Below are 22,130 nucleotides of genomic sequence, written 5' to 3'. Positions count from 1 at the left end.
ACATATATACATGTATATATATATGTGATGTCCTATTTTACTTACTTAATGTCTAGATTAAATTTCCCTTTTTTTATTATTTTTTCTTTGTCACTACTCATAAATAGCTACATAATGTATTTCTTGAGAGTTTGGATATATGAGAGTACGTTTTAATATACACATATATGTGTTATGAGTAATTATATTAATAATTATATTATCGATACATCAATTAAAAGGAAAAGTATATATAAATGTCTTAAAATTTTAAAGCAGTATTATTATAATAGAATTTCTATAAGGTAATGTATCTTTCTATAAAATTTAAAATAAATATAATATTGGTAATACAAAATATATATAATTTTATATTTTCCAGTTCTCCAGTGACGTAAAAATAGAAGGATTCATAAATATAGAAAATCGCCAGTGGGTGAGGGCGGTGCGTCGAGAGGCGCGTCGAAATTTGGAGGAACTTTGGCGCGACACAAAGGAAGCAAGGGAGATAGAAGAGTGGAACGGCGTCGACTTCGACATATTCGACCTAACGAAATTATTTGGTATGGAGCCCTACGAAGTTGTGAAGGTGGAGGAGCCGTGGGATCCTTGGGAACAGTCCCTTTATTTTGGTAATAATATGTTTATTCTTGAGTGTGCTTTCTTTATTATTTTATAGTTAAATTCAGAAATTACTGGTTTTTGTTTCAGATCGTGCATGGACTTCACAATAAAAGAAGAAGATATCCCCTTTGATCTATTTTATATTGTATTTTTATAATGAATAAAATACTTAATATGTATTTTATGTGTTAAATTCAATATTTTCCTAAAGTAGAAATGTTATCTTATAAAAAATATGTTTTTTTTTCTTATATATATATTTTCTTATAATTACATACTGAGAAGGAATATATTTATATATATTATTGAAATTTCAAAGCATATTAATATTATTAATGTAACTATATTGGTATAATCTTTATAATATAATATTCTTATGTCATTCTAATTAATGTTAATAGTAAAGATTAGTGGTTAATGATTATTATTTAGATTTATTAGTAACTAGCACTAGTAATTATAATATGGTAGTATTCCGTTAAAGTATTAAGTAATTAGTTCAATATAATTAGTAGAAGCTGTTAAATAATGATAAGCAGATGATATGCCATTAGAATAGTGCGTTAGGGTATTCCTAAAAGTAATAATAAATCAAACGTATAAAATAAAGCATTTATCGTAAAATTGAGCGCGTATAAATTAAGTTACTCTCTCAAATTTGACAAAATTTATAAATAACTACTGTATGATATAATCCAGCTAAAATAAAATGATAAAACAAGCGAAAATAAAATAATTTATAGTAAGTAGTTAATAACCGTTCAAAAAAAGAATAGAGTTGTTATCCATCTTAAGATAACCCAGGACTTTAGCACAATAAGCAAAGCACAGATGATGGTGTGCGGTTAAAGAGGAATGATGCTTTTGTCCTGAAATAATAATAAAATAATTCGTTGGCGATGCCAACGCATCTGTAACCAAAAATAATATTCACATTGTTTCATCCTGGCTCAACGTGAGCGAGTTTTAGTTTATTGATGTGTACAATTCGAGGTTTATTCTTTATTAAAATTTTAACATTATATTGAGGTAAGATTTCTATAACTTGATGAGGGCCCGTATACTGATCAGAGAATTTCCCTCTTGCGGGTTCTTTTAATAAAAATACATATGATCCTACGCGAAAATTTTGCGGATTAATTTTTCGATCATAATAATATTTACTTTTTTCTTTTGCTGCTATAAGATTTTTACGTGCTTCTTCCTGTATATCGTTGATTTTATTAAATAAATCAGTTAAATATTGTTGATAAGTTATCTCTAGATTCTCGTCTATTGGTGTGTGAGCGGAGGGTAATCGTGCTATACGACCAAAAATTAATTCAAATGGTGAAAATTTAGTACCTTCGTGAACGCTGGTATTATATGAGAACATTGCCATATTAATATAATTATCCCATTCCTTTTCTTTTTCGACTTGGGTTTTTAGATATTCGGTTAGTACGTGATGTGATCTCTCAATTGAACCGTTGGATTGTGGATGATAAGCAGTAGTTTTAAAATGTTGGATATTAAACTTTTTTGTTAAGTTACGCATTAAGGCGGAGAGGAAATTAGTTCCTTGATCAGTAAGAATAGCTTTGGGAGTGCCATAAATACAAATAAAATTTTTAGTAAGAGCATCGGCTATGGCTAAAGAAGTTGCTTCTCTTAATGGTACGGCTACTGAATATTTAGTTAATAAATCTTGCATAGTCAAAATATATTGGTTACCGGTATTTGTGATTGGAAGAGGGCCTACTATATCAAGAGAAACTTTATCAAATGCAGAACCAGGTGTGTCTGTAATCACCATGGGTTGTTTTGTTTTTATTCTTGTTAATTTCTTTAATTGACATTGACGACATCTTTGAATGAAATTTTGAATGTCTTTTTTCATGTTTTTCCAGTAATAGTGAGGTCTTAATCGATTATATGTTTTAGTAATGCCTTTATGACCACCGTGAGCTGAAGAATGATTTTCATTTATAAGAGCTTCTCGTTGTTCGAAAGGTGGAGTTCGGACAAGGTTTTTGCAAACAGTAATGTGGACTGGTAAGTCTCTTAAATATCCTTGAATCTGGCCTATTATATAATGCCAGGGTAAATCATCGAAATTATCAGTTTTACTAATACTGAAGGAAGTTAATTGTAATTCCATTATTACATCTAAAAGAGAGCGTATGCAATTTTTTAAAGTTTGAATTTCTATATTTGTCCGATTATTATGTTTTATTGGAAGTGATATTAATTTACCGTGATTTAAAGATTTTACATTAGCCCTTTCATACATAAGATCTTGATAATTAGGTAATAAATTTGCTTCTTGATATTCCTTAGCGCCATTATCAAAAGGAGTTCCATTTAAATAAATAAAAATTACATGGTTATCTGATTGTTTCAATAAGCTATCGCGGTTTTCGGTTATAATGATTCGGTCTGTGTTTTGAGGTTCATCGTTAAGGTCAATTATCTCTTCGTATTGATTACTATCTTCATCTGAATTTGCAATTAATCTATCCATTTCGTCGTCATCGCTAAAATATTCTTCTATTGTTATATTAGGTTGTTCAGATGCGGATTGATTATCTTCTAATTGTTGATTATACGGGGAAAAATCAATTGGTGAAGAGGACATTTCTCTGTCTGAGATAGGCCTTCTAGGTCTACGTTCAAAAGAAAATGTTGATTCGTTTGATGATTCGTCTACCGGATTAGCGGTAAATAAGGGTAGGATGCAGTTTATAGGTGGGTTTCGGGATAAGGCGTCTGCATTATTATTCAAACTTCCCTTCTTATATTGTATTTCGTATTCGTATTCTGCTAATTTTGTTCTCCATTTCCATAATCTTGAAGAGGGGTCTTTAATTGAATGGAGCCAAACTAAAGGTTTATGATCAGTTACAATTGTGAATTTTTTACCATATAGATAGGGTCGAAAGTGATTAATACAATAAATTATTGCTAAACATTCTTTCTCAATAGTGGAATAATTTTGTTCTGCGGTATTTAACACGCGAGATGTATAAGCGATAGGTAAATCTTTTCCGATTTGTCCCTGACTGAGTACTCCTCCAATAGCATATCCGGATGCATCGGTCGTTAAAACAAAGGGTTTAGTAAAATCAGGATATTGAAGTACCGGTTCAGAACATAATGCGTTTCTTAAAATATTAAATGCTTCTGTTTGACGTTGTTGCCAATTAAATGTATTGTTTTTCTTTAACAAATCGGTTAATGGCTTGGCAGTCTTAGAAAATTGTGGAATAAATCGTCTGTAATAACCTGCTAATCCCAAAAATTGTTTAATGTTTTTCTCATTTTTAGGTATAGGAAATTCGGATATTGATTTTATTTTATTAGGATCAGGTTTAACTCCGTCAGCTCCGATTATATGACCGAGATAGGCTACTTCATGGCGAAGAAATTCGCATTTATCCGGCTGTAGTTTTAAATTTGCTTTTCTTAATCTTTCCATTAATTTATTAAATTTAACTTCATGTTCCTTTAAAGATCTAGCATAGATGACTATATCATCCATATAAACGAATAATTCGTTACCTTGCAACCCGGAAAGGACATTATCCATTAATCGTTGAAAGGTTGCAGGAGCGTTTTTTAAACCAAATGGCATTCTTTTAAATTGATAATGACCATATGGAGTTGAAAATGCGGTTTTTGGGGCGTCCTTAGATGCCATAGGAATTTGTTGGAAACCAGAAGCTAAGTCGAGGACAGAAAAATATTTGGCAGATCCTAATTGATCGAGAATATCAGTTATATTTGGAAGAGGATAAGCATCTCCTATAGTTTTTTCGTTAAGGCTGCGATAATCGATGACCATTCGCCATCGCTTATTACCTTGAGAATCAGGTTTCTTTGGCACTATTCACACAGGAGAATTATAGGGAGAAGTAGAATATTCGATTAAGTCATTGAATAATAATTCGTTAACTTGTTTATTAATTTCGTCTTTGTGGACAGGGGGAAATCGGTATTGTTTCGTATGGATAGGGATTTCGTCGGTTGTGGGTATAGAATGTTGCGTAGCATTAGTGGCTCCAAGACTGTCGTCTGGAAGATGAAATCTATCGGAATGATTAATAATCAACGATTTAACATTGTCTGACTCCTCGGAGTTCAAATGTTCCAATCGTAAAAGCTGCATGACAGCAGATGCGCGATCGCAAGGGGGGGCTTCCTTGTCGAGAAAATTAACAGGGGCAATATTATTATTATTTCTTTCATAATATAAAGGGTTATCAATAGAAGAATTAAGATTATTATAGATCGCTAAGGTCCCTAAGGCTGTGGCGATATAATTATTTTCAGAATTAAGTGAGTTTGTATTGATCACTGTATGCCCTAAGGTTGCAGTGATGTATTTAGAATTATTTTCTTTATTAATATCGAGAGTTGAGTTTTTGATAAGAGGATCGTTGGTCGTTTCATTCCCTCGGGCTTCAACGACACCGTCTCGGATCGTGGATCCTTCAAACGTATCCGCAAGATCAAAGTCTAGTAACTCGATAGAAGGAATTTTTATATCGTATTCACATTCAGTGGTATTAAAATAGGTAAATAAGCTTTGCCTTTAATGTTCGTGACGATTGCTTCTCCGAAATAAACATTTTCGGCTGGTGTATAACGTGGTATATATCCATATTGTTTTTCAGGATTAGTAATATTGATATAAAATGGAGATACAGATCGTTTACCAATATGAATATAAATTGTTTCTGAAAAAGGAATACTAGAGTTATCGTAATGCAAGCATTTATTTTTATAATCTATACTAGCCATTCGTTCTTTTAGAAACATATTTCCTAAAATACCATCTTGAGGAAAACCAACTGTGTCGGGAACTACATGGAAATAGGTGGGTAGATTGAGTAAATGTATGATGACGGAACCTACAGTACAGATAGGTTCAGAAGATATACCTTGAAGAATTAAGGTTTCACTTTTATCCAAGATTATATTTTCATTAATAAAGCGCTGTTTTATGAGATTAACTCCAGAGCCTGAGTCAATCATGAAAGAACATTTAATATTTAAATCTGGAGACGAAAGAATAACAGAGGGTAAACTACTAGATTTTATTTTATTTTCTACTCGTTCGATGCGGGTGACGGAATCAGAGTTTGGTTTTGAGGTAATGCCATAGTCACAGGCGCTTGTTGTGGAAGGGAAGGGCGCCCCGTCTGAATGTCGTTCCGGCGGACGCCGTTTATTACCGGAACGCTCTGTGCGTTTCCCGGATTATTATTATGGTTATTGGAATACGAAGTAGATGGATTATTTTCAGTAGATCGCCTGTACGCGAGTTTGCGACATTCGTCTATAAGATGTCCGGGATTTTTGCAATAACGACATGTTTTTCCGATAGGATAATTAGGTCCAGGTATTCCGGGAATGAGTGGTTTTATAAAAGGAGTTGTATTATTTCGAGGATGTTGTGTTTCATTATATTGCGGTAAATTACTTGTTTGGGGAGGGCCCGATTTATTTAAGAAATCAGCGCGAGGGGAAAAGTTAGGTTTAGAAAGTGGTACGGTCCGTTTACGCGCGTTTTCTGCTTCTAAAGTTTTTGAAAGTTGTATTGCCGATTCTAGAGCTCCATCGAATGTATAAGATCCTTCTAATTTAACTCTGATTAAAAGATCGGAAGGGAGACCGTTAATAAAACTTGTAGTTACGCTACGCTCAATACTATCTTTTGTAATTTCGTCTATATATCCACCGGCATTAGTTTCCCCATCAATTATAGCTGCGCGTAATTCCTTTACTCTTTCTATATAATCAAATATATTTTCGTTAGGTTTCATATAAATATTTGCTAATTCTCCGCGATATTGGTCTACGGATTTGTTAGGGCCAAAAATTCTTTTTAATTTTCTTGTTAATTCGAAAACAGTATGATATTCCGTACCTTCTATAGCAGCGTAAGCGTGTCCCTGTAATTTATTAATTATTAATTGTACTAAATGATATTCATGATAACCAGGAATTAATTCGAGGGCTCGTTCACACATTTTGCTGAAATAAAAAACAGAAATTTTGTGTCCATCATATTTAGGAATAGAATCAACTACATCTTTAAGGCGAATCGGGGAGGCTGTATCTGCAGGGCTAGACCTGCGAGGAAAATTTTGAGCGGAATAGTAATCGGAATTATAATTTGTTTGTTGATTGTGAGGTGGATTAGAAAATTGAATGTCGTTAATACGTTGATTTAATTGTTCCATTTGTTCAGGCAATGAAACTAAAGCAGAGATTTGTTCATTTAGATTTTTTATTATTGACTCGTGTTGATTGTTATCGGAATTAGCATTTCTACTTTGTTCAATTTCGCGTTGTAAGTTTTTCAATTCATCCTGTTTTATTTGTAACATTTTGGCATGTTCTTTAAGCATCTTTTCTTTTTCATTTAATTTTTGATTGAGGATTTCTAAATCTGATTGTGTTAAAATTTCGTTAGTCTCAGAAGGAGTGTTAGAACATTGGGATCGTGTATTAGGCATGGTTAATTATTTAGGTTACTATAATGGATGTATGTATATGTTTTGATTCAAAGAATATGATTCAAGGTTTAGATTTTTCTTACGTTGTTAAATTTATTTATTTTGGATCAAATAATTCATAAATTTTATAGGTTTTGCAATTTCGTAAGATGAGGAAGAGGGTCTTGGGAAGAAAGAAGTGCTTCTTTAATCTGGAAGTTAATCCTTTTAATTTGAACTCGACATCCACCCTTTTTGGGCATCTGTATAAAGATTGAAATATGTCAGAAATTCAACACAGTTCGTTGCCGCGTTTTCCGGCAGCGACGATTACAACTGTTGCCACACTCCTCGTCAGCGACAATTGTTCGTTGCCACACTTTTTCGGCAGCGATAGTATTTGTTGCCACACTCTTCGTCAGCGACAATACTACGCCACACCTTTTCCGGCAGCGATAGCATTTGTTGCCACACTCTTCGTCAGCGACAATACTACGCCACACCTTTTCCGGCAGCGACATATACAACTGTTGCCACACTCTTCGTCAGCGACAATTGTTTTGTTGCCACGCTTTCAGCAGCAATAGTATTTGTTGCCACACTCTTCGTCAGCGACAATACTATGCCTCGCTGTACAGCGACGAATCTTAGGTGAATTTCAGTTATATAAATATTGATCTTTAAGTTAAAAATATGTATATAAATTATTTTCTTTTTAGAAGAAAAGGATTAATTTCGAGACTTTTTCCCTCGGGAAGATCCTTGTTAGTCCTTTTGGCAATCCCACCGCTGCCACCAAAATTTAAAATGTTACGTCTCAGCGACGCTCTTTCTCTCTCTATACCTCAGTTAGTGAGAAAAAGATTGCTCTCTACTTTTATAGGGCAACCTGCTTCCACCGGCTATACCCCAGGGACGCCGAGAGCTAGGACTAATCTAGTGGATCTAGGGGAATGATGTAGGCGCGGAACTATTTGGTTACTAGGAAGTTTCACTAGGTATTTTAGGGATATAGACGCAACTAGGTATATGTAATTCGAAGGTTAATCAGGTTTAAAGAATAGACTTTTAATATTATAATAAAAGAAAGATATCGATTATGGTTGCGTTTTAGCGGCAAGTCCGCTTGTATTGCGGGTTCACCATATGCAAGGGGCTTGTTACTTAAGATATATATATATATATATATATATATATATATATATATATATATATATATATATATTAATTAGAAACCGTAAGAGTTAGAGAATTAAGATTTGAAAAGGAACATTATGATAGAAATTAAGGATAGTTAACAAATTGTGGACACTAAATAATAGAGAGTTAGTTAGATCGAATTAATTTATTATGAGAATTGTCTAAATAAGGTCTTTTATTTAATATCAATACTTGATTATATTATGACTCTAAATTTCTGATGGAAAGGGAAGGTTTAGAAAAGAGATCGAATGTCGCCAGGGGCACCGTAATAAGCGCTCGGCAACGATGGATTTTCAGGAAAAAGAGCAAAGTGTTGCAAGATTAAGTCAGGTTTAAATGACAACAGTAGTGTATATTTTGCATGGAATTTATAAATCTTACTTAGTATTGATATTATGGGGGTATTTTAAATAATAGTAGAATAATAGATTAAAGTTGACTGACTAGAAACTGTCAGCAATTTGCTAATGCTTGACAGGGGATTTCTTATTATTTAGAAGATGAAAAGGTAATTGAATGATATTAGGGAGTTGTCAATCAATTGAAATAAAGTTTCTAATATTTATAGAAAGATAGGGGTTTATAGTAATTGTAAGTACTTACCACGGTAAATATATATAATAATTACTCACTCTTAAATTGAGGAGTAAATGTGCCGCACTTTATGAGATCATAAAACGTATATAATAATAATTTGTTGAAAATATTTATATTTCTTCTATGTTATAAATTTAGCTAAAACATCACATACAAAATTTTCAATACTGTATCTAATATAATTTAACCCTATAAATAACTAAAACTATAATAATTAAAACAGGTTATTATATTATGCTTCCATAAAGAAATGATCATAAAATTAATATGCTTTATTGTAGTATTGATCAAGCGACCATAAATATAAATTTAAGAGGCTTATATTCTATGAAATCATAAATTATATACATTACATATAATAGTTATCTAAAATAACTATTTTCTAAATTATAGAATGCTATAACTATAATTTTCAACTTATTACCAGAACTGAAATAAATAGAACAAATGATTCCATATATTAATAAGCATAAATATTAACCATATTATTAAAAATTTTATATTACAAAATAATAATTAAGCTGAAAAGAATGCGCATAAAAGGCCTTATATCGGTGACACCTGATATTGCAAGCGATAAGTTGAACGGATTCGCGACGGTTACAACCGCGAGCGCTGAAACTTAAATGGCATATAAGCATATTGATCGACAATTCTCAGAAAAATTGTCGCTAAAAATCTTTCTTCTCGGAAATTCTCCACTTCATCCTAATCATCCGAATCATCCTAAGAACATTCCAGAGCGCAACGCGTGATCTGCACACGGTCCGGAAGATCTTTGTTTCGACAGTATATAACCAGGTGATTTTGAACTTCCGGAGCATTATAGCGCAGTATTTCATAAGCATTATTTCACGGGCATTCAGTAGTCGCGCTTCATTACTACTTCACTACTCCGGTTCATTACTATTTCATTACTATTTTGTATATTATTGTTCAAATATTTGCTCCGTATTATTCGTTTATTATTAAACTCATTCACTCACGAACTCATTTTCGACTTATTCATCCGCTCTGCATCTGGTCATTGTTCGCGTATTCGTTACTATTCGCTATACAATTTCGATTAATACATTAAATGCTTTTACTGTTGATTCAGCGTTTAAGTTGTGTAAAAATTAAGGAAATAATAAAAAACTTTGTGCATACGTCTGTGTACTTTTATCCGTCCTACCTCATCCATGATTGAGGTCTTAAAGGACAAGAGAAGAGCTTAACAGAATACGACCAACACTTGAGCAGAAGAAAGGATTTTCCTGCCACACGGTAAGTACTTACAATTACTATAAACCTCCGTCTTTCTATAAATATTAGAAAATTTATTTCAATTGACTGACAACTCCCTAATATCATTCAATTACCTTTTCATCCTTTAAATAATAAGAAATCCCCTGTCAAGCATTAGCAAGTTGCTGACAGTTTCCAGTCAGTCAACTTTAATCTATGATCCTACTATTATTTGAAACATCTCCATAATATCAATACTGAGTAAGATTTATAAATTCCATGCATAATATACACTACCGTTGTCATTTAAACCTGACTTAATTTTGTAACATTTTGTTCTTTTTTCCAAAAATCCATCGTTGCCGAGCGCTTATGGTGCCTCTGGCGACCCCCTCCTTTCATTCTGAATTCTTGATATAACCCTTAAACCTCATTGCCGAGCGCTGATCAAGGTGCCCTAGCGCGCTTCCTATCGATTTAAAAAACTTCCCACAAGAAATGATAACAGGAGATTAAATTGAAATCAAAATTTATTATCTAATTTTCTGAACACAACCCAATCTTTGAACCTAGTTGCCGAGCGCTGATTACGGTGCCCTAGCGACATTCGACGTCTTTTCTAAACCTTCTCTTTCTATCAGAAATTTAGAGTCATAATATAATCAAGTATTGATATTAAATAAAAGACTTTATTCCTTAAACAATTCTCATAATAAATTAATTCGATCTAACTAACATTACATTGTTTAGTCTTCACAAATTCATTTACTCTTAATTTTTATAATATTTTTTTTCAAATCTTAATTCTTTAAATTCTATTCTTTAAAACGAGGAGCACACACTTTTGCATAAGCGCATTACCATAAACATAAAAAAATTGATTGGTCCACAAATATATGCATAAGGAAATGAACCAATCAATTTCCTTAAGTGAAAACACACACTTTTGCATAAGTGCATAACTATAAGCATAAGGAAATTGATTGGTTCATTTCCTTATGCATATATTTGTGGACCAATCAATTTTTTTATGTTTATGGTTATGCGCTTATGCAAAAGTGTGTGCTCCTCGCTTTAGGCTTATAGTTATGCACTTATGCAAAAGTGTGTGCTCCCCACTTAACCTCAATAACCTTTGAATTACATATACATAGTTGCGTCTATATTCCTATAAATCTTAGTGAAATTCCTAGTAACCAACTAGTTCCGCGTACGTCATTCCCCTAGATCCACTAGGTAAAGCGAGGAGCACACACTTTGCACAAGCGCATTATTATAAGCATAAGGAAATTGATTAGTTCATTTCCTTATGCATATATTTGTGGACCAATCAATTTCTTTATGTTTATGGTTATGCGCTTATGCAAAAGTGTGTGCTCCCCGCTTATAAGTTAACCGATAGTTAAAATCAGTAGAGTGGCAACAGAAAATAGAGGCGAATGAAAACCAAGCATTCTTATCATTTCAGTTGCCACCCTGTCGTCGGTTAATCTAACCAAAAGTGGTGAAATTGGCCGTGACGCATGCGCACTAGAAACTTGATTTACGAGAATAACAAAATCATATTAGTAATATGATATTACTCTACATAAATTTATACTATGGTGCAAGTTCAGCTTGAAAAGAAGACATCTTCATTAATGTATGAACTGCGGTCAGCATAAGAAGACTGACAACTGTCAAATGACAATAGTATTAAGAATTTACGTTCGCGCGTGGTTGAGAAGAATTTAGAATGGCAGCGGAAATAAAGCCCGCCCCGGGTGTAAATCACGATAAATTCAGCAGCAATCGCAAGCCGATACTTCTATCGAAATTGGAGGGCTGCAGTGACGATGTTAATGCCGCTATTATTATTCCGCGGGAAGAGGGTGTAATCAGTATTTGCGATGACAGGTACTAATCGTGCAGGGGCATGAATTTTTGGAAATTAAATGTTTTTTACGTGTCGATATTTTGTATTCTTTTCCTCGACGGGTTGTCTTTGTAATATTAATTTCGATCTCGATTAGCAAATTTTACTCTACATGTTAAAATTGCGCATAATTCTGTTATTATATGGACACACCTTTGACTCTATCTTGCTCTTTTTCTGTCTTATATATACATGCTTATATTATTATTTGTTATATCGAAATTATCATCTTGTCAAAATAAATTTATTCGCCATTTAAAACAATCGCGTAAAAAATTCCTACATTTAAAAGATTTTTATTTGTAAAATATATATAAATCAATATATATATATATATATATATATATATATATATATATATATATATTTAAAAATACAAAATTATAAATAGAACTACCTTAAATTTTATAGCGAATTATAAGTCTAAAGAAGCCTTATATTGTCAAACATTATATTGTCAAATGATACAAAAATGGAATAGTAAATTTTATACAAATATATGCTTCAAAATTATATTATAAAAATATAATATAATATAAAATGTAATAAAAAATATAATATATAATACTATTCTTATAATAATTATTAATGTATAATAATTAATGTATAATGTAATTAATGTATAATAATTATAATATAAAATGTAATAAAAAAATATAATATATAATAATATTCTTATAATAATTATAAATGTATAATAATTATAGTATAATATAAAATAAAATATAATATAAAAATATATAATATAAAAAATAATATAATATTATATAAATATAATTAATAATATAATTAATAATTAAATATAATTAATCTTCACTGATACAGCAAATAAAATCATTGATATATGATAGCAAAAAAAGCATTCTAATATAGATGCATAATTATTTTGCATAATAAAATGTACTATTTCAAAATAAAATGAAAAAAAAATAAAATAAAAATTCTTATTAATATATTATTAATTTTTTTTAAATAATATTTTTTTTTATAGGACTGTTAGAGTATGGTTAAAGCGGGATTCTGGCCAATATTGGCCAAGTATTTGTCAATATATGCCAGCAGGTGCTACTTCCATGCATTATTGCATAGAAACAAGACAATTATTTGTTGGCTTGGATAATGGGAGTATAAATGTATGTTAAATTATTACTTTTATTCTGTTATTTGTTAGACTTATATGTAATTTATACATATATTTGAATTTACAATTACAGGAATTTATCTTGGAACAAGATTATAATCGAATGACAGCTATGCGCGATTATCTGGCGCATCAAGCAAGAGTCACAGGGATTATTTTTGCGCCAGATTCCGAATGGGTTTTAAGTATAGGTCGCGATAAATTATTTCAACTGCACAGTTCTGAAACAGGACAGAAATTAGGATCATACCAAACAGATGCATGGTATACCGCTCTACAGTATCCTTTTACAAAGTTTTATATTTTTGCAAATAAAAGAAATTTTTACAATGTAAAAAAATGGAACAATATATTAGTATAATCATAATACATCTATGAGAAACTTAACTCATGCATATAGATTTGACGCCCAATCCAAACATGCTTTCGTAGGAGATTATTCTGGTCAAATAGCAATGTTAAAATTGGATAATAATGGTGTTACCTTCATTACTACATTAAAAGCACACACAGGAAGTATTCATACATTAGCATGGGATTCTGAAAAACAATTATTGTTTTCTGGAAGTTTTGATCAAAGCATTATTGTTTGGGACATTGGAGGTCGTCAAGGCACTGCTTATGAATTACAAGGACATCAGTGAGTATATACGAAAAAATTATTTCAAGTCTGACTTTTTGTGTCAGAAATCTTTTAATTATTAAAAAAAAAAATACTTTTTTCCAGTAACAAAGTGACAGCATTATGTTATGCGAGCAATGAGCGTCTCCTTTTATCCGGAGGCGAAGATGGCGTAATCGTTTGTTGGAATATGGCAGCAAATAGGAAAGAAACTGCGGCTTGGGTCGAATCTGACATCTGTCAGGTATTATTTGCTTGCAGGATCTTAAAATTTCACGCTATTTTATTTGCGACATTGATTTAAAATGAATGAATGTAGGCCTGCGGGAGACCTTTTTTCTGGAATATAAAAGCAATGATGGATCAAAGACAATTAGGCTTGAGGCAACACCATTGTCGCTATTGTGGTCGCGCATTGTGTGCCCGCTGCACATCGCAACGGATACCGATACCGGCGATGGGTTTCGAGTTTGAAGTAAGAGTCTGTGATCAGTGTCATATACAACTCAAGTCTGAGAAGTAAGTCACCAGTCCTGCTTAGAAATATTCTCGGAGACATTACGAGATAAATGTAATAATAATAAATGATTTACTTTTGGTTTATATAGCCAATTGTCTTTAGCATCTTTCCATGATGCTAAACACAGCATCATTGGAATGGACTTAGATGCTCCTAAGAGAAGATTGTTGACTATCGGACAGGATCGTGTTATTAAAATTTGGGATATAACCGCACTCTTTCAATGAATTATATATATATATATATGAATATCGATATAATGTCGAAGTTGAAATCAAATTATATAGATATCATATACTCTGGAATTGCGAAAGAAGGAAGAATACCCCAAAACCTATTTTTTTGTGATTATGTTATATGTCTGATTATAAATTGGATTCAATTGGTGGTCTGTTATTAGTCGTCGTACTGATAGAATACCAAAATAGCAAACAAACGATCAGATTAATACTGCTAGAGCACGTGCTTATTCATATATATATTTTCTGCATTAGATATCAGAACAATTCAAGAAGATAATGAGTACAGCGCAAGCATGTTAATTCAATGGAATTGTCTTTAAAAATATTGTATTAATGGAAATATCCCCGCCTTCCCATCCTCCACAGAAGCGTTTGTGTAATAATACTTGATTACACATAAATAATAGTCCCTGAATGTAAATGCAAAGTTTATAAATTTCCTAATTTAAAACACATACAATGTGTATATAGTTACTATACACAACATAAAAAATGTGCAATATCTTTTGAAATAAAATTGGATTTTTTTAATGATAAATTTACATTAAATGATATAATCGCGCAGAATCCTCCTTTCAAAAAAATGACATTTATATTAATGAAAATGATATATGAATAATGAAATTGAAAGGCCAATCAAATTTAAATCAACATTTAGTTACATACATTGTAATGCAATTGTCTGTTTTGCATATTTTATTATCAAAATCTTCAAAGTATTCTCGTATATGTTATCCAAATTTAGTTTTGGTGAAAAAACAATTAAGAGAATGATAGAATCAGTAATTGACTAATGGTACAAGTATTGACTATGATTTATTTAATATAAGAATAGAAATAGGCAAATATTTTAAGAATTTTGTATTTGTTCGCGTTTCTACATTATTTGCTACTACTAAACTATTTGAGTAATTTAGTATGTAAATTTTCAGCTATATACCATTTTTAAATGAACTCAAATAAGTAGTGATATATCTTGTATTATGTCCTTTATATATATAGTCTTATTTGTTATATAATTTATAAATATTATTATATCATTCTTTTTTTATGAGAGAACTAGAAAAAATATCTAGCATTAATTATATCAATTATTTTCTTGATTATTAAAATTTCTCTCTTCTCGAATACAAAAAATATAGAGGTACAAGTTATGCAAAATTAATTCATTTAAATATAATGATTTATTATATTTCCTATTATAAAATTATATATAATTTACTTTTCGTCGAATAAAATGATATTATTATTATTATCATAGACTTTTGCAATTATAGAGATCTTGTTGGCATGAAAAAACGATTTTAAAATGATAAAAACTTTGATAATACAGTGATAATAAAAGCTTCCATCAAATTTAGAATGTATAAGACGAATAAATTATAACACCAAAACATTATTTCATGTAAACATCACACAAGAACGCAATTTTAATTAGTTTTTTCATCCCCGCCCGATGTACATAACAAGCATATCTTGTACCTGAAAATATGTAAAATTATTTCATACCAATTACTGTCTCACTGAGACTATGAAAGAAAACATCCTTGTTATCAAAGTGCATCTAAATTTATTCGCAGAATAAATTTTGCATTTTGAGTAGATGAACGTGCAAATACAATTTACATGGTCCAAATGAACAATCTATTAAATATAAATATATATATATATATGTATTGTACATTTATAAGCCCGATTAGAGAACACTATAGCAAGTGCTATCGCATTTTTGTATATGTTTTGCTAAAAGGTATATGTACAATATTTAACACATATATGTATATGTGCTTCTTATTATAAACGTACGCTGTTATACGACCAAACATTTATATCGTCAAACGACGATTATTCAAACATTCATGATTGTATGCACAAAAACGAACGAATGTTAAATTACGCACTGCATGTCACTCGCTATCGGAATACAGTATACATATGTAACTAACAGAGAAGAATGTAAAAAGAAATAATTAATAAGCTATGTGTATGTATCCTATCAACGTCGAATTAATATACAAAATAAAAATATATTTTTAATGTAAAATAGTTACATGATTTTATTGTTTTTTTTTTATTTGACGAAAAAAAATGAATGCGATGGGATATCGATCCACACATATATTCAGCAAGAATGCATTTAATCATGGAATTATTTGATTACTGATAAAAACGTTATATAGTATAAAAAGTTTATATAGCAATACGTTACAAAAACATCTCATTTCTTTATTTTTCCGGCTTTACTCTTTTTTAACTTAATCTTTATAAATAATTAAAAAATTTTGTATATAATATCAAATAAATTTACAAAATGCGCTTCCGAAATTCATCAATATATTTTGGATAGGTTCTGCAGCATAAACTAAAATTTTAAGATGACCCCCATAGAAAAACAAGATGAAAATTGTACAAATAATTTGCACATTACTTCCTCATCATTTTATTTCGCTCACACAGCTTAAGCTCCTTAAAGCAAGTGAGTCTCAATTTTGGCTTCCTCAAAGAGGAAAATATTTAAAAATTTGCGAAAATTATATAATGTGTATAGACATTTCTCAAAAAATTTAAAATTTTATAAAAGATGAACCCTTTTACTGATTCTCACCAAAATCAATACCAACTATCCTTTAATGATGATTTTTTAATTAAAAAATTTTTTAGTAAAAAAATTTCATCCAATCTCAAAATTTGCAAAAGTTAGAGCGTGTACAAACATTTCTCAAAAAATTCAAATTTTTATAAAAAATAATCTCTTACTAATTAAATTCAATACCAACCATCATTTAATGATACTCTTTCATTTTTAAAAATTCAGCCCTTCATATCTCACAAATTGTGGAAATTAGAAGTTTGTACAATATGTATACACAGTGCATTCAAAAAGTTCTGGGACTGATTTTTATGTGGACATATTAACTGCGTTATTTCTTGGTCTACATTTCTGAGTCCAGTTATTATGATATGTCTCTTGAAACTGTCATATTTTCTTTGCCGTCTTTGAATCAATACTTTAAAGTTTGCATTTAATATTTTTTAAAATTTTTACGTTATCACGATTTTCAAAATAGAATCATGAAGTTTTGTTTTAAATAAAAAAAATTGCAATAGAAACATATTAAATGATTTCAATGCAAGATGCATTGAAAAAGATTGTCTAACAGGTAAAATGTTCTTGTGGTATACCCTGTTTAAGAATGATCATGAAATACTTGAGGATGATACGAGATACGAGATACGAGAAAAGAATGCTTTTTTATAAGAATGTCAAATGTATGCGCGCGCTTCTCGCCCAAAATCGCCAACTGATGATCGAAATGTCACATAAATTGAATAAATTAATACATGGGAAATGTTCATACTATCGTATTCAACAAACAACTATACGTATTCAACAAAAGAAATATGTGTGCGAGGTTCATTTCGCACTCTTTGACACCGAAGCAGAGATAGCAGCGCGTTGCAGAGGCGCAGAATTTTGTTGAATGAGCCGATAATTTGAACATTTTATTACGCGCTGGACAATCTTTTTCAAATGCATCTTGCATCATTTTGCAGCATTTAATGTGTTTCTGTTGCCATTTCTCCATATTTAGAATAAAAATTTCTATTTTGAAAATTATGACAACGTAAAAATTAAAAAAAATTTTAAATGCATGCGAACTTGGAACTATTGATTCAATGGCGGCAAAAAAACTATGGCAGATTCATAGTAACTAGATCCAATATAGACCAAGAGATAATGCAGTTAGTATGTCCAGAAAAAAATCAGCCCCATAACTTTTTGAATGCACTGTATATTCCATACATAACATACATATACATACATATACATACATATACATACATATACATACATACATATATATATATATATACATACATATACATACATATACATACATATACATACATATACATACATATACATACATATACATACATATACATACATATACATACATATACATACATATTACATGCATGTGGACATTTAAAAAAATATAATTTTTCGACGTTTTGCAATATTCTAAGCATATTGGCATAGAAAACTAATAAATAAATGTTTTGTTACAAAGCTTGAAAACAAAGCTTCTTTTATGATGAAGCTATTTTCGTCTAGCTTTGATAATTTCAGAAATATCAGCGTGGACAGATTAAATCGAACATCATATATTAGTTAACATTTGGCCGTATGTTTTTGGGACATCTTGTATATATAACATTTGGCCATATGTTTTTAGGACATCTTACACATATATATACATGCGCATGTGGCACCCAAAACCAAAACTAACTAATATAATTTATATTCAAGTTTTTAACATAAAATGGATATAAAGTCTTCAAACGACCGGTATTAACATAAGATCCAAAGTATTTTTTGTCAGTTCAATTTCTGATACAATCTCAATAAAAGGGATTCAGAACATCAACATTGTGTAAGTTAATTTTTCTTTTTGACTAACAATAAGTTCAGTTTAAAGGCAAAGGTCCAAATAATAATTAAATTTACGTTAAAAGATATTTAAATAAAAATTAACTCAGTTAAAGTTAAAGTTAAGTTAAAAAATTTTTAATTCATTAAAGTTAAAAGTTTTAATTCTCTCTATCCAACAGCGAATTGACATATCCAATAAACTCATTGTATTTATTGTAAATGAATTATTCATTATTCATTATGCTTAACTATTTTCACATGATTTTCACTTTAATATTGATGAATTATATTAACTTGTATAAAAAAAATTAATAAGTTAACGTTAATGCATTTATAAATAATTAAAATTAAATTAAAAGTTAATATGTTCAAAATTAACTAAGTTAAGTTAAAAATTATTAACTTTTCAATTTTTTAATTTAACTTTTAAGAAAAGGTTAGAGGGTCGTTTCGAGAGCCTGAAAAAAGTCTATATTTATGAAATTGTTTTTTGAAAACTATGCGGGCAATTTATTTTAAACTTTATACACATAATTATATATATTTTATCCATATGATTGATAATTTTTGCAAAAAAAAAGAAACAAATAATGAAAACTACAGTTATAAAAATGTTCGTGCAACAGGTTCAACTTATGTTACTAACTTTAGTTACTACTTAATCCTGATATAAACATATATATACAGGGTGTTCTGCAACATGATGTCCATACTCGAAACTCTGTTTTTTTGGTCATTCTAAATAAAAAGTCTTAATATCCATTTGCCCTAAAGTCGATTGTTTTAAAGTTAGAACGCAAAAACAAAATTGTAAAATAAGAATAGTATTATTTATTAAAGATAACAATAATATTAAATAATAATTAACTACTTTCTAAATGTTCAAAATGACAACTGTTTTAATCCACACAATTCTGCTGTTTGAGTTATTATATAATGTTATAGAACGTAAAAGAAGTCTCGTATCGTTACGTATACCATTACAAACGTATGTTATTTTGTCTATAACTGCTGCTGATTGACTGGCTTATCTGTATAGACTAGAGATAAAAACACTTGTTTGCGTTGTCAAAGTTTGTCCGAATCAAATGCAGTTTTTGGAAATAATTATTTTTGCATTCTTTTCACTATAACTTTAAAACACTCGACTTTAGGACTAGAACATATGTGTATTAAGACTTTTCGATTCAAAATTACATAAAAAATACGCAATTTTAATATGGACATCACGTTGCGGGACAATCTGTATAGGCGTTAAAATATTAGATCAAGAAGCTTTGAAACAAAATAGAGGACTTGATAATAAGGCGGCGTTTCATTTTAGTTTTATTATTATAGTATATTTATTTATTTATTATTATACTATATTTAAACTTTTAATAGACAAAGGTTTTTAGTGTGTTTTGACAAATTGCATATATAATTTGTTTATCATTATGAAGCGGTACATTCGGATAGAATTGGCATCTTATATATATTTATAGAATAGTTAATTGTAATGGACGAACAGCACAGGGCATGAATGTTTAGACGATGTTATTTTTATATTGAAGTTAATAGAAGAATCTTTGAGCATTTATCGTTAAAAGAGTGAATTATTTTCGTATATTTGTTCAAAATAAAAATATAATTTGTTTTTTCCACTTATATGTTTTATTTATTTGTTTATTGAAGTCACAAAATTCTTATTTTGTACCCTGTAGTATTAAAACAAAAAGTCATAGAAAAAAATATTATTAACAAAAAATATATTTCTTTTGAAGTCCTTTATTTTTCTTCAAAGTTTATCAAAAGTTTAATTTTTTAACACCCTGTGTATGAGTATATAGGGTGTCTCATTTTTTTTTGTCAGTCAAATATCTTGATATCACATAGTTTTAAAAGAAAATGTTTCAGACAGAAGTTGTATGGTTTCAAGGGGGACATAACATGTTGGCAATGATTTGATCTTGAATAGTCATTTGAAGATCACGTAAAAGTCATCTTCAATTTCTTAAATGGAAACCTATATTTTTCTTTGCATATTTTTGTTTTGATATAAAATATTTAATTTTCGATAATTGTACCGTAATATTTTTATGTACATAATGAAATGAATCAAATGATATAAAGAAAATAATTGTTTTTTAAAAAAAGATATGTAATTATTTACAATGTATTTTTTATAACAATTATTTGGTTTTTCATGCCATTTAATTCATCTTATTATTCTGTACATAAAAATTTTACGGTAAGATTGTTGAAAACTAAATATTTTGTGAGATATTTTATATTTTATATCAAAGTATGTCAGATTCAAATATAAAATAACTCAAAAAATACTTAATGAAAAATACTTTATTAAAGTGTTTTAAAAAGCGTTTTGTAGTTTACCTCTCGAGGTAAGCTACAAACTACCTTTTTTTAAAAACAATTATTTTTTTATATCAGTTGATTTATTTGATTTTATTTCATTATTCTGTACATAAGTATTACGATACAATTATCGAAAATTAAATATTTTACGAGATATTTTATATTTTATAAAATATATCAGATTGTAATATAAAATAATTAAAAAAATACTTTATTATAGTGTTTTGAAACGATCTTGAGGTAAGCTACAAAAATATGCAAAGAATATAGATTTCCATTTAAAAAATTAAAAGTGACTTTCACGTAACTTTCAAACGAGTATCTAAGATCAAATATTGTCATCTTATGTCTCCCTTGAAACTATACAACTTCTATCTGAAACATTTTCCTCTAAAACTACATGATATCGAGATATTTGATTGACAAAAATAAAATGGGATCCTGTATATGTATGTATATATATTGTTATACATATAATATAATATATATGTATATACGTATATATATAATGTATACGTATATGTATGTATGTATGTATCAGTGGGCAAAATTTATTTTAAATAAGAAAATAAAATATAAAATAAATAAAAAATAATGAATAAATTTCATTTAGCTATTATTTACGAATAACAAATTAACTACTTAATTATTATTTGCGGATAACAAATAAATTCCATTTATTCGTTATCTTTTTATTCGTTATTTGAAATTTTTATATAAAAAGACGAATAAATTTTTTTAGTGACTTATTTTATTTAAATTTGATTTTAGTATCACTCTTTTTT

The 22,130-nt window shown here is 29.6% G+C and overlaps 2 protein-coding genes across 2 annotated transcripts; one reads left to right on the top strand and one right to left on the bottom strand.

Annotated features, from left to right (window-relative positions):
* Positions 1–1,315: 1,315 nt before the first annotated feature.
* Positions 1,316–7,106, bottom strand: LOC126849548 (uncharacterized). Its single transcript, XM_050591491.1, has 5 exons — positions 6,515–7,106; positions 5,820–6,376; positions 5,418–5,580; positions 4,079–4,467; positions 1,316–4,024 (listed from the first exon to the last, which is right to left on the bottom strand). Exons 1-5 carry the CDS (start codon positions 7,104–7,106, stop codon positions 1,544–1,546), a joined length of 4,182 nt encoding a protein of 1,393 aa, XP_050447448.1. The 3' UTR covers positions 1,316–1,543.
* Positions 7,107–11,735: 4,629 nt separating this feature from the next.
* On the top strand, positions 11,736–16,596 carry LOC126849780 (WD repeat and FYVE domain-containing protein 2). The gene is made up of 7 exons (XM_050592009.1): positions 11,736–12,008; positions 13,019–13,160; positions 13,242–13,447; positions 13,569–13,808; positions 13,896–14,034; positions 14,110–14,309; positions 14,399–16,596. The coding sequence occupies exons 1-7, from the start codon at positions 11,848–11,850 to the stop codon at positions 14,535–14,537; spliced, it is 1,227 nt and encodes a 408-aa protein (XP_050447966.1). The 5' UTR covers positions 11,736–11,847; the 3' UTR covers positions 14,538–16,596.
* The last annotated feature ends 5,534 nt before the right edge of the window (positions 16,597–22,130 follow it).

Source organism: Cataglyphis hispanica, chromosome 5 (assembly GCF_021464435.1).
Source record: "Cataglyphis hispanica isolate Lineage 1 chromosome 5, ULB_Chis1_1.0, whole genome shotgun sequence".
Taxonomy (NCBI): Eukaryota; Metazoa; Arthropoda; class Insecta; order Hymenoptera; family Formicidae; genus Cataglyphis; species Cataglyphis hispanica.
The sequence above is the reverse complement of the archived record's forward strand: the minus strand, read 5'-3'. Positions and strand labels throughout refer to the sequence as shown.

Coding starts and splice junctions, on each gene's coding strand:
- LOC126849548 (XM_050591491.1), bottom strand. CDS start 7,106: ATGCCTAATACACGATCCCAATGTTCTAACACTCCTTCTGAGACTAAC. Junction 6,377..6,514: donor CGCTTACGCTGCTATAGAAG/GTACGGAATATC, acceptor TTGATTATATAG/AAAGAGTAAAGGAATTACGC. Junction 5,581..5,819: donor GAAACGCACAGAGCGTTCCG/GTAATAAACGGC, acceptor CTCATAAAACAG/CGCTTTATTAATGAAAATAT.
- LOC126849780 (XM_050592009.1), top strand. CDS start 11,848: ATGGCAGCGGAAATAAAGCCCGCCCCGGGTGTAAATCACGATAAATTC. Junction 12,009..13,018: donor ATCAGTATTTGCGATGACAG/GTACTAATCGTG, acceptor TTTTTTTTATAG/GACTGTTAGAGTATGGTTAA. Junction 14,035..14,109: donor TCGAATCTGACATCTGTCAG/GTATTATTTGCT, acceptor GAATGAATGTAG/GCCTGCGGGAGACCTTTTTT.